At 37.2% G+C, this 12,382-nt stretch overlaps 1 protein-coding gene across 1 annotated transcript in view; it reads left to right on the top strand.

Moving 5' to 3' along the window:
• LRRC49 (leucine rich repeat containing 49) overlaps positions 1-3,860 on the top strand; it is a 41,738-nt gene extending 37,878 nt beyond the window's left edge. The window contains exons 15-16 of the mRNA XM_054272476.1: positions 328-481; positions 2,463-3,860. Coding sequence (XP_054128451.1) covers positions 328-481; positions 2,463-2,669 — 361 coding nt within the window. The 3' untranslated portion in view covers positions 2,670-3,860. The remainder of the gene's footprint in view (positions 1-327; positions 482-2,462) is intronic.
• The last annotated feature ends 8,522 nt before the right edge of the window (positions 3,861-12,382 follow it).

Genomic DNA, 12,382 nt, shown 5'->3' with positions numbered 1-12,382 from the left:
ATTTAAGAGTTGTAGTGTAAAAGAGGCTGCCAAACCCCCCTATTTTTAGTCTTCTATAGAAAACTATGCAGAAATACTTAATAAAAGTTAAAGCTGCAAGACTTCCTATTTAGGAGATGCTATGTGATATCAGAGTCAATTGTTTAGAGACAAATTAATGAAGGGACAAATTAATGTAGAGTCATACGTAATTGAATAACTTGAGGGTGCAAAGTATTTTAAAGCTCAAAAATGAATGTTCAAAAGGAGAACTCCCCCTTCACAACAACTAGAAACATAAGCGCTTAAAAGTTTTTGATAATTAGGATTGTAAATCTCATTTCACAGGAGGAAGCAATTCCATTATCTGCTGGAGGGAAAGGGAAAGAAATCTGGGGTTGGGAGTGAGGAAAATAGTGATAACAGAAGAAGTGGAGGGGAAAGCACAGCTCGAGCAACGTTGAATTACATGACAAAAGATTTTCATATGGAAAAGCTTGAGGTAAATATACCATTACAAAATATTTGCATTTTCTGTTAGGTAACCTTAGGCTACTACTCTTTGAATTTATCTGTATATCAAGTTTCAGTTGGGCTATTAAGAATAGTGATTTTAAAAGAGCCCTTCTTAATGTATTTACATATCTGATCAAACATTTTATCTAACTGATCTTTCCTCACAATACTGGAAAATGCTCAATTTCTGTCTTTGGTGAAGTGATTCCTGAACAGTGCCACGGTCTCAGAAATACATTCTGAACTACAAGCCATATGGAGTGAACACAATTTTTTAGGAAGAAAAATGTATATTGCACATGTTAGATTTTGCCTGAATGAATTGGTGAAGAACACCTTCGGACAACACATGAGATAATGCAGGCTGTAGTAATAAAAAGCTGCTTCCTAGCTTTTAAGTGAGCTACAGGAAAATAAATATATAGGCAAAGTACTAGGTTTAATTATTAATAAAATTGCAAGCTGGCTTGTTTCAGACAAGGACATCAGTCACGCTTGTTTTAGTTTGTGTTTTTGATCTGTTCACTCTTTTGCTTGGGCAGAGGGAAATTGTTCCCAGAGAGAATATGATTTTTTCAGCCACAATCTCCCTTCTAAACAATCATCATGAGTTCTAACTGTAGACACTCTACTTCCCACATTTGTCCCATTGTTTGCTTTTTGATTATGTGGAAATATGTAAATCTTGTAGTGCAAGAAATTATATCAAATTCAGTAATCACTGAATCTTTTATTCCGTTGTGGTTTTATTGTCTCAGATCCACAGCATAAAAAGGAGACCATGACTGCATGTGTGGAGAGTTTATATTAAGAAAATATTTTAGTCTCAAAAATTGTGATAGCTCTTAAATCTTTGAATGACATGGGGTAAGACAGTGAAGTATTCCTGTTGTCCTTTACCATGGAACCAGCCCTATAATAAACTAAAGTGAGTTTAGTATTTGTACAGTCCATTAAATAAACGTGTTGTTTTCTTTTCCCAGTGCAGCAATTCCCACCTTGTCCTTTGCAGTAGCATTATGCCTGTGGCAGCAGGTACTGCAGGGTGTCACAAGAGTATGTCCTGGCAAAAGGAACCCTTCCAGATCCCCAGCAGCAGTAAACTAACATCACAAATGTGGCTGAGGAAGTGTATTGCTAAAGATGACAGGCTTGGGTCTTTGACTAATAATTTGGGGTTTTAGCTGACACTGCTGGAAAGCATTTTCTCACCTTTATTAGTCATTAAAAACTTTTGTTTTGGTGGCCTGAAGCATGACCTAACATTTTTAACAATGCTGCCATTGTGCCAAATAGCTATATATTAGCTATATATTTAGCTTAAGGCATTTTATAGGAACTTTGCAGAAGCAAGGATTAATACAGTTTGATGTACTAAAACTGAGAGCTAGTAGTTACACAAAACACAGTATCTTTTTATTATTTTTTAAAGTTCAGCTTACTTCAGTATCTAATGTAATACACATTAGGAACCAGCACTTGCCAGGGTGACTGTGGAAAAGGATGAGTACTGGGATGTTTTTCTATGACCATGTTCTTGTTAGGGCACGTAGAGAAATATCTACTTTTCAACTGTTGTACTGTAAGGATGAAATTCTGGGAAGGGAGAGAAGGAAAAGTAGTTTAGTGTTTAATAATTTCTGTACATTTTCACTGCTATGCCAGAGAGCAACACAAACTGTAATGCTGTTAACAGGTATTTATATAATTACTTGAAAGTTAATTTCAGATAAATTAATTATTTAATATAGTAGGAATATTATGAATACATTAAGGTATTGTGGCCACACTCATAAAAGTGAGTGGGCCATGCAACTTAAAACCAGGGGGAGAAAGTGCACAATAGCATCTGCCAGCTAATTGCTGTTGTTTCATTCATTCAATTTTTGAGAGGGTTTTTGTGGATTTGCTCTTGTTTAGCCTTTTTTTCCTTTTTTTTATACATTGTGTAATTTCCTCTTATGCAGGAAATCAAAGAAAGAAAAACATTTTGCCAGACATACGTTGAGAACTTAGTGAAAGAAGCAGCTGACATCAATATGAAGAATGAATCCTTGCAGAAGCTCTGGCCTCAGCTGTTCATTGAGCTTGTCAGAGATGCAGTGCTGGAAATCCGCAATAAAAACTCCTACATGAAACTCTGCCTCCAGAGGATCACTGAGCAGAAGCAGTAGAGTCTTGCAGGCTTTTGGTTCATTATTCTCTCATGTTTTACAAACTTAAACCAATAGAATATGAAATAATCATCACTAGGGCATCCTTCACTTCCTCCCCACAAAGGGATGCCTTTAAATCTTACTTAACTCTGATTATTTTTGAAATGAAAGTTTACTTTGATACTGCTTTGCCAATGCTTCCTTGGCTATCTAAAGTGATAGCAAAGAAATGACTTGGTGATTGTTCTACTAAAAGTTCTTGTTTATTATTTTCTGTCACCCTTGATTCTGTAGTGCTACAGCATTGATTTTTAAGGAACAAATTTACAAAGTTTGCCTTATTTTTATTGAACACTTTTCAATTGTCACTTTTTTGACTGCTGCTGTTTAAAAACCCCAAGAATAGTAGCTAAATTTTTTTATGACCGGAACCTAATAAATTATTTTACACCCTGAACTCAATGAAGACTTATTATTATTCTTTAATTTGTCAGATTATAGAACACTTTTGCACATGAGAGTGCTCAGAATGTTGACATTTAATCAGCCTAATTCTCAACTGGACAAATTGCCCAAACTCAATTTCAAGTGTTTTTTGTTAATGTTACTAAGATTGTGTAAATTGTTATAGGTAAAATATGATTCCAGGGTGTTCTTACTTGAGCTTTATTTTTGTTTTGTTAAAATATGTTAATATAATTTATTTTGTTTCTTGATTACTAACTTATTAACTTCTGAGATTTGCCAAGATCAAATGAGCTAAAATGCATGCATTACATTTGGTAGGGAGACTGATAACTGCTATTCAGTTGTAATTCATTTCTGTGACTCTGTGAAAATTTCATAATATCAATAAAAATAAATTATTCACTTTTACCTTTCACAGATACTATAAAGAAGTACTGTATACAAAGAAAAGTCTTAATGCTGCATGAAGAGATGAGACACAACTTGCCCCAAAATCAACTGAAAGGGGAGAAAAAACCTCATTCCATAGCACAGTACCTGCCACAATAAACAGCTTGCCAGCTTCTGTCCAGAAATTGAATCTAGGAAGCCTTAGCAAGTCCAGATGATTGCCATGGATGGCATTCAGATGCAGGTAGATAGTTGTGCCATTTAAATGTAATTTTTTAGTTCCATTGTATCTTAACTAAAACAATCCAAAACCTTTGTGCTTTTTTTACTTAATTAAAACTGTTCTTATTTTACTTGGGCTCATTTATAAAAAAGAAACTAAAGAAAATTTCCTGCAAAGATTTCTATGACTCAAAGGTAAGTTTATTTTTAAACTGTATCTAGAAGGTATTTTCTGTCAAAGCAGAGATGCAGATACAGTTTAATAAGTTTTTATGCCCAGAAAATCATGGAAGTTTTGGGTTGGAATGGACTTTAAAGACCATCTAGTTCCAATGCTCTGCCAGAGGCAGAGACATTTTCCGCTAGACCAGATTGCCCAAAGCCATGTCTAGCCTGGCCTTGAACACTTCCAGGGATGGGGCATCCAGAGCTTCTCTGGGCAACCTGGGCTGGGGCCTCACCACCCTCACTCAATTTCTTCCATAAATCCAATCTAAATCTTCCCTCTTTCATTTCAAGCCATTCCCCCTTGTGCTGTCACCTCATGCCCTTGTTCCAATGCCCTCTCCAGCTCTCTTGGAGCCCTCATGGGCACTGGAAGGTGCTTTAAGGTCTCTTGTGCCTCTTGTCCAGGCTGAGCAGACCAAGCCCCCTGAGCTTTAAATGAGTACAGGAATTGAATGGTCACAGGTGTTTTGGAGAGTTCAGCCTGCTTGCATTCAGGTCAGGGTGATACATCTCTGTTGTTGGGGGGAATCCAATTTCAGAGCATGTGACAGGTTAGCAGTGATGTGGGTACATCACTGATAAATGCCATTTTCCACTTGGTTCATGTTATATTTGCAGGTAGTTGCTTTTCAGCCTGCAGAATGTAGTGGAGGTTAAGTCATTTAAATTCTAAGGGAGTGTTAGAATTCCTGGAGAAACTGCTCTGGCAGTTGATAGAATTTAATAGAAACAATCACCTATCTGGGTTTTTTGAACTGCCTCATGGAATTTATAATAAGATTAGTTTATTTGGTGGGATTTTTGTTTCCATCCTATTGGAAAATTGCACTCTCAATTTTTATAGCGCGTTTTATTAAAGGAACAAATTAGGGCCCTGCAAAATGTAAGAAAAGGAGAGTTTACATTAGAGAAAGAGCCAGTGTAGAAATGATCATGCAATAGGTTTTTGTATCTATCATTTTCTTGACATAATTTCTGTGCCAAGGGGGTGCATGAAGCAATTCCAGCTTCTGCAGGGGGACAGAAAGCTCAGCAGCTGTGTGGAAGTGCAGAGCTCTCCTGATGATGTACTGGAACAGATGGGCCCCTTTTGAATCAGATTCAGCAGCAGTAAAAGAGTGGAAAAAAATGTTTTAAGAAGGTTGTATTGGTCTAGAGGAACAGGAAGTCCTCCATGGGAAAATCAAGAGAAAAGCCAGACTTTCTGATACTGAATCTTTAGAAGCATAATCCTGGTTTGAGGCTTTAAGGTAGGGTCTTGAAAAAATGAATCAGAGGGTATTGATGGGGAGTTGTAGAAACATCTTAAAATGCTCTGTATTCCCAGTGGTCTGTGAATGCTGCCAGTTTGGACTTTTTTCACTACCAGCAGCTGTTTCATAACAGGATTGCTAAATGGCTGAAGTCAGGGTAGGTAGGCAGCTCTTATAAATGAAGAAAAGATTAATGTTGGGCTCATATGTTCTTTTCACATAAAAACAGTAGGGAAAAAAAAAAAAGGAACTTACATTTTCACTAATTCTTTTTAGGGAACAAGTGATAAATTAAAGTGATATTAGGCCTAAGAATACATAGAATTTACAGCAGATGGAGGATCTTAAAATTGTTAGCATGCTAGATGTTGTTTTTGTGGTTGCCCAAATAATATCTTAATTCATACAGACTCATGAAATACATTCCTGTAGTTGCTTAGTACCTAAAAATGTGAAGGTCATATAAGCAGCAAATTTTTAGATGTTCTGAAACTTAAGTGCCACAAGCAGGAACTTTGTATGGCTACAGATGCAAATTGATGAGTTAAAATAGCAATTAATATTGAAATTAGGGAACCTTTTAATAAAACCTTCCAGTCTGAAAGCAGTTCTTTTTTTCTTCTTCAAAAGCCTTTAAATGCTGCATAAAACCAAATTTTGGTGTTGTTAATATTTCACTGATATCCCATCCAAAGTAAACTGTGATCCTCTCCTGTAGCTGACTTCTGCACAAGACAGGAACTATTACTGTAAAATATCTGAATGATAACTAGAAATCACCTTGAGGGTTAAAAAGATACTGTTTAAAGTCCTTTGCAAAGTCTTGGGGTTCATTTTTGGATTATTTATGCAATTTGCTTCTTTCCTGAGACAAATTTCTTCTGTGTCCAGCCAAAAGCAGATAATGATGTAGGATAGTTTGCTCAGTTTCAGTTTAGCTGTTTCACACACGAAGGCCCCATTATGTCATGCAGAGTCACTGTTTGTTACACAACTGAAATTTGATCTTCAGTAAGGAGACTGATGAGGAGCTGTATTTTGTACATTCCTTCTAATACAGAATCTGAAAAAGTAATGGAGCTGCATATTTGCTGCCACAGTGGAGCAGGGAGAACAAATTCACTTGATGCAAACCAAAAGCTGATGCTGTCAGGTAGGAAGAAAAAGGTACTGGGAAAAAGCTTTAACTGAGCACAGAAGTGACACTGCCACACTGCCTGGGACCAAGGGACACATCTGAATCCAGAAACAGCTGAAAAGTGTTTTCCATTATAGAAAAGTGAATTATCTTCTTCCACTGCTCCAAATGTATTTTTATCATGTAAACTACATAAAATAATGGCAATAATAAAAAGGTTAACCTATTAAAACAGATCTACACATGAAGTTAGGCTACTGTGGAGACAGTAGTGACTCCACAATCTATGTATGCATTCCATAATTTCAGGACAAGTGGATGCTTTATTAACCAGAACTGTGGGCTGTAAAAGTGACAATGATGTTTCCAGTTTCTGCTTTTTCACAGCGACACATCAGGATGAATTGGGTTTTCTTCGCTGCTTTATTTTAAGAAGCTAAGGCAAATATTTGCTATTTCTTCTTATTATGTCATAGTCATAAATATGTGATTTAGATTGGGAGGTCAAAATCACAATAGCAGCTATTTGGTTTGATTAAGAAAGCAGACTGCTTGGATGTTTTTCTGTTTCCATATCACACAAACTCTGCTACATCTTGAAGCCCAGTTCCAGTGAAATTATTTTTCTTTTTAAGTTGGAGGCATCAGATTTCGGAGGTTTGTTAAGTCTTGGTTCTTGCTACATATGTATAGAACAAGGAGTGGGAAGGAAGAGACTGGCTGTCACTTTGTTCTACTGTCTGATGAGGTGGCTTTTACTCCAAAGTGAATATAAATTGATTTATTTTTTGCATGTAAATAGGAGTTAGTGCCAACTTGAGACAATGTTACAGAAAGCTGAGAAGTATCTGCTTACACACATCACCTCAGAGCTGGATTTTCTTGAGCATGAGCTAAAAAATGGAATCTAAGGAACTGTTTATTCAGCCAAAGTATTAACTTTGTTGGCAAGCCTTGCTAGGCTTCTGCTCTCGGGGGAAGAAGGAAAAGCTCATCTGGAGGAACTCTTGTCTCTGTTTGCTGTGGGGAAAAAACCATTTTTTTACAGACTGTGTGTTGAGCCTTATATGCCATATTTCTGTACAGATGGAGTGGACAGACATTTCTGCTTATTGTATCAAACATAAGGAAACACTGGTGAAGAGCTGAGAAGTCTTAATGGGGGAAAGAGTGACTCTTCTCAAATTTAAATTGTGTGGTTTTGGTGGGATTTTTTTTCAGTTATGGATAGATGTGTTACAAGCAGAAACAAATTTGACTGATGTAAGTACACTGAGTGTATGGAAAAGTAGAAAACTGAAAGTTAGAATGTTTATAACAAATCCAGGATTAGAAGCATCCAGCATGCTCAGGAAATGGATTTATACAAGATAACCCCATTGTCCTTACTACTGATACATTGGCTTGAGGAGGCCCTTATGGGTAGTAGCTCTATCCAGCTTTTTGGAAAATCCAAACTGATGCCTTCCTGATTGCTGTGGGCTTTGGTTGATTGGTGCACTATAAAATAATGTGATCAGGACAGCAGAATCATATTTCTTGGTGCCAAATTGTGTTAGTCAATGGCATGACAATTCTTAATCCCATTTTTGTTGCAATCTTCCCAATTAGGTAGGTACTTGCATACTAAGGAAAATCTTGTGTGCAATCTTCATTCTTATATAGTGCATGGCATGGGGTGTATTACTGCATCCATAACTTGGACATTTTCCACTTTCAAATTATTTCTTTCACTTCTGTTTGTGTAATATGGGTATTCTAGAGGTTAAAAGCTGTAATTAGCAATATTCCATTTTAAACTTAACAAAACTGGAACTTTTAGGGAAGACTGAGCAGATCATTAAAAAGTGCATTCCTTCTGGAATTCTAGACATGGATAGCATAAACAGCATTGACTTTTTCAAAACAGCAAGAATGACAGCTTTCAAGAGTACAGGTGATAATGCAAAGCTTTTTTGTATGTAGTGTTGAGCACTTGACACTTCAGCACAGGAGAAGATGTCCCAGAATGATAATGGCTTCCATCTATTTATAAATGTATCTTTAGACAAGAGATTGTAATGTTAATTCTGACTGCAGTGGTGAAGAAATTGTGGCTGTGAATGTGATGTTTGTCCTACATGCTCACATAGTCTAGACATTTTACTTGGTCATGCAAATAACAGTGGTCGCAACCAATAAAAGAAATCATTGCAATATGTAGAGAAGCTGTGACTTTCCAGTGATAAAAAATGCTGAGTTCATTGATTAGATATTATATGACACTTAGAAATTATACTGTGATACAATATGTGCTGTGGTTTGTGTTCTAGTTGGATATGTAGCACATTTGCTGCCTGTTTGCATTAGGCTTCAATGATCTATGCTTCCTCACAAAATAATCATTCTCAAGAGTGATGAAAGAAGACAGAATACAGCTTTTCTCAATTTCTAACTCAGCACTGACAATAGGGTCTATTAGGCTTCATACAACTCTTGTATAAAATCCTTGTGTTAGAGCTCTCAGAGTCATCTGACTCTGAAGCTGAGTGCAGTCCCCTCCGTAACACAAATTTTAGATTCAAGCTGACATGCTGCTGAAGATTCTCAAAGGTATTTGCATTGAGTTATGCTCTTTGTTAGGATGCACAATCAAAACAAGAAACTAGATAACCTATGTGAGCTGAAACCTTTGATGCTGTTGAAGTTGCTGCAAGATTCCCAGTGATTTGAGTAACAATTGTTTTATATACATGGTGATGACAGATGTGTCTTGGATCTAAGATTAGAATCTCATCTAGATTAGAAACTCATCTAGATTCTGTACTGCCTGGAGGAAAATAGACACTCCTACAGTGTAAAACATCTGATTTATTTTAGCTGTCCGTATTTTCAATGAAGTGAAGTTGTTCTTTCTTTTTTTTCTTTTCCTGTTAAAGTTGTGGAGATAGTCTTCCAGATATTGATGTCTGCAAAAGCCTGGCCTTTTACTGACCAGCTCCATCCTTCCCACGTGTTGTGTGCTTCCTCTCTTGTGATTAAAACCAAAATATTCTTCTAAGGCAGTTAGAGCCCACAGAATCAGCCCATTTAAACATGAACAAATGTGTTCTAGTTGGATTGGGGGGTAAAATCTGTGTGTCCTGGACTTCCAAAATGAGAACCTCATGTCTCAAGTCATGCTAGACTTCAGTGAAATCTAGATCAGTAAATCCTTTTGTCACATTTGAAGAGACCTTGAGGGCTGGCACACAGGTTCTCTCCTTTGCTGATTTGAATGCATTTATTGCCAAAGGGCAATAAACTCATCTAGATTCTGCCATGTGGACAGGGTGGGAGACTGAATGGGAGCAGACATGGTTAGGCAGTAGATAACTGCTTTTTCACTCAAAGCAGTGCAATAGCATATGGCTGTTAGTAGTAAAGTGTTGCAAAACATGTTAAATGCTTTTGGTGACAAGCCAGAAATACATGTGTTAAACATGTCAAAATAACCAAGATATCTCATTTGTTAGGCAGAGCCATTTCTCTGGTGCTGAGCTCACTGGTTGCAAGGCAGCTGCTGTCTGTTGTACAGAGATTGTTATGTGCTGGGCAACTGTGAAGAAAGTAGGTCATTTGCAGATAATATGTTGTATTCAAGTTGTAAAGCAGCTTCTTCTGATTCATTCTGTAGAGTATCATTCTCAGTATTTTCAGATTTATTTAGAAGAAAAATTGCTTCAGAGATGTGAAGGATCCTTTAGCTTTGTTGTTAAGATTTTTTTAAAATTGCGCGAATGTGTGTGTCATTGAAGAAGAGAAGAAACCAAAAAGAAACCACAGGTGGTCTGAGAAAATTGTATTATTTGCACTTTCTTCTTTGTTGGTACTGAACTTTTGCCCTTGTTTGATGATGCTGGCTGTAGCTCACTCAAGGATTAACTATAGTCTGTGTCAAGAAAGTACTTTAATGGATGGAGGTGTGCTCAGGGCAGTTTGCAAATACAATCAACATGTGTTGCAATCTAAGATTAGTAATTTTTCACATTTTCACACCTTCCATCAGCACCTCACTTCAACAAACTTTGTCCTGTTGCAGGGAAAAACTAGCTTTTGATAACGCGCATCTCAATATGTGATCTATGAATGTGTTTGTTGTCTTTCTGTGCAGCAGATGAGTGTCAATTGTAAAGATTCTCATGTTTAGTGTAAGACATCTGTGGACCTTTACTGCTGACAACCTCTCAGTTTTTATTCCAGAGACTCCTTATAAACTACACTGGTCAAATTCCTTCAAACTGGTATTCAGAGGAGACTGTAAGATAAAAAGCCATGCCTCAAAGAGGATCATCCCCTCATGACCTACATTTCAGCAGAAGAAAAAGTGGAAGAAAAACCCTTGGTTGCATTAGATAGCTGCTAATGAGCTGACAAAGGTGTTAGGGCAGGCAGGTGCTGTTTATCTCATCTGTACTGTGTATTAAGTGTTGGGCAGCTACAGAGTGAGCAGTCTTGTGTATTTTTAGAGGTGTGAGAACTGTTAGGAGAAGCCAAATACCTAATTTCCCCTCCCATACTCACTTAAGAGACTCTCACTTTCCCCACCCTTTGTTCCCAAGCTGCAGTGTATTCTGTTGTTATTTAAGGAAAACACTGTCACCATTGCTTGTGGCTTCAGTGTTTGGCCCACAGAAGGCAGGCACAGGCATCTTTTCCCTTTTCCCAGCCTTTGCCGTGGGGAAGAGCCAGAGGGAGGCTGTGGCTGAAGTGCCATTAGTTATTGGTGTAGAGCTGAAGTGGCATGGCTGTGTTTTGTGGAGAGGTTGAGAGGAGTGCTGGAGGTACAGGCACCTGTCAGTCTGGAGAAAAATAATTCTAGCACATGGAATTCAGTGGGATTTTTTTTTCCTGGCTCTTATTGCTCTCATTTCAGTTGAGCCAGCAGATGAGAGAATCCCTAACTTGTCTGCCACTAACACAGATTACATTAACCAGCTCATTCACCTGTAACAGTCACAGGTCATGTTTATTTTCTTTTATCTTTTAAACTAGTTTGTCTTATGTTCTAGGGAGAAATCAGGCTGCTGTTTTGGGGTCTTTTTTATATATCGTTATACTTATAGCATGTATGGAATTTGTGATAGATAAAGTGCACTGAAAGTAGGTATTTTTGTGAGAGTCTATGTGCTAAATATTTCATATCTCTTTGAAATATTTGTTGATGTAGAGGAGTCTCATACTCTTGATTTCTGCATACACATTTGTTTCAGAATGTTATCAATTCAGTGATTCCTAATGAGAAACATTTAGAAATCTTCAAGATTGCCAAGTTTGGCTTTTGATTTTGCAGCATGGTTTGTTTTTTTTTAATGACAGTTTACAGTACAGTTAAAAATCTTGCAAAACTTTAAGTAGGTTCTTGGAATTTATCTTTAACACCGCAAATGAAAGTTATTTCAAAATTTTGGATGAAATTTTTTCATCTCTTTTGGAGAAAGCTTTCAAAGGTTTATTTCCTTAACTGTTCAAAAGGCAGTTTTGTGATGTGCTCAAGACTACTCCTTTCATGAAGTACATTTTTTCAGAAGTATTTACAGAATGTTCTAGAGATTAACTTGGTGACTATAGCTGTTTCTCTTGCTTTAATTCTGGATGAAAGCAGTATGATGTCAGATGCTGGTGGACTTTCCTTTGTTCCAGCATTGTGTGATGACATCAGTCTCCACATCAGAGACAACTGGAGCTTAGTGGTACAACACGTTCTTGGCAGGACTTGTGACACTGGGATCAAGGTTTTGGCAAGGGCAAACTCCAGAGTGATCTCCTGGAAATGATTCTTGGAAGATTCGTGATTCTTGGAAAATTTACATCTACTTTCAGATCTGAGAAATGATTGCCTGCATTGGTAGCAAATTGTATTATTTATTTCCTAGAATGAGCTTGGACAGGCCATGGATTCTTGCAGCTGCTTTTAGAAGTTTAGATACATTCTTATCACACAGAGGTGAAGGAACTGGTTATTTTTGTGACTGCAATGGAGATAAGGAGCAAACTAGCTCAAAATTTGTCAT

The sequence above is a fragment of the Melozone crissalis genome, unplaced genomic scaffold, assembly GCF_028551555.1.
Source record: "Melozone crissalis strain CALT ecotype California unplaced genomic scaffold, PUWL_Pcris_2 ptg000014l_1, whole genome shotgun sequence".
Classification (NCBI taxonomy): domain Eukaryota; kingdom Metazoa; phylum Chordata; class Aves; order Passeriformes; family Passerellidae; genus Melozone; species Melozone crissalis.
Note: the sequence above shows the minus strand (reverse complement) of the source record. Positions and strands in the feature narration are given on the sequence as shown.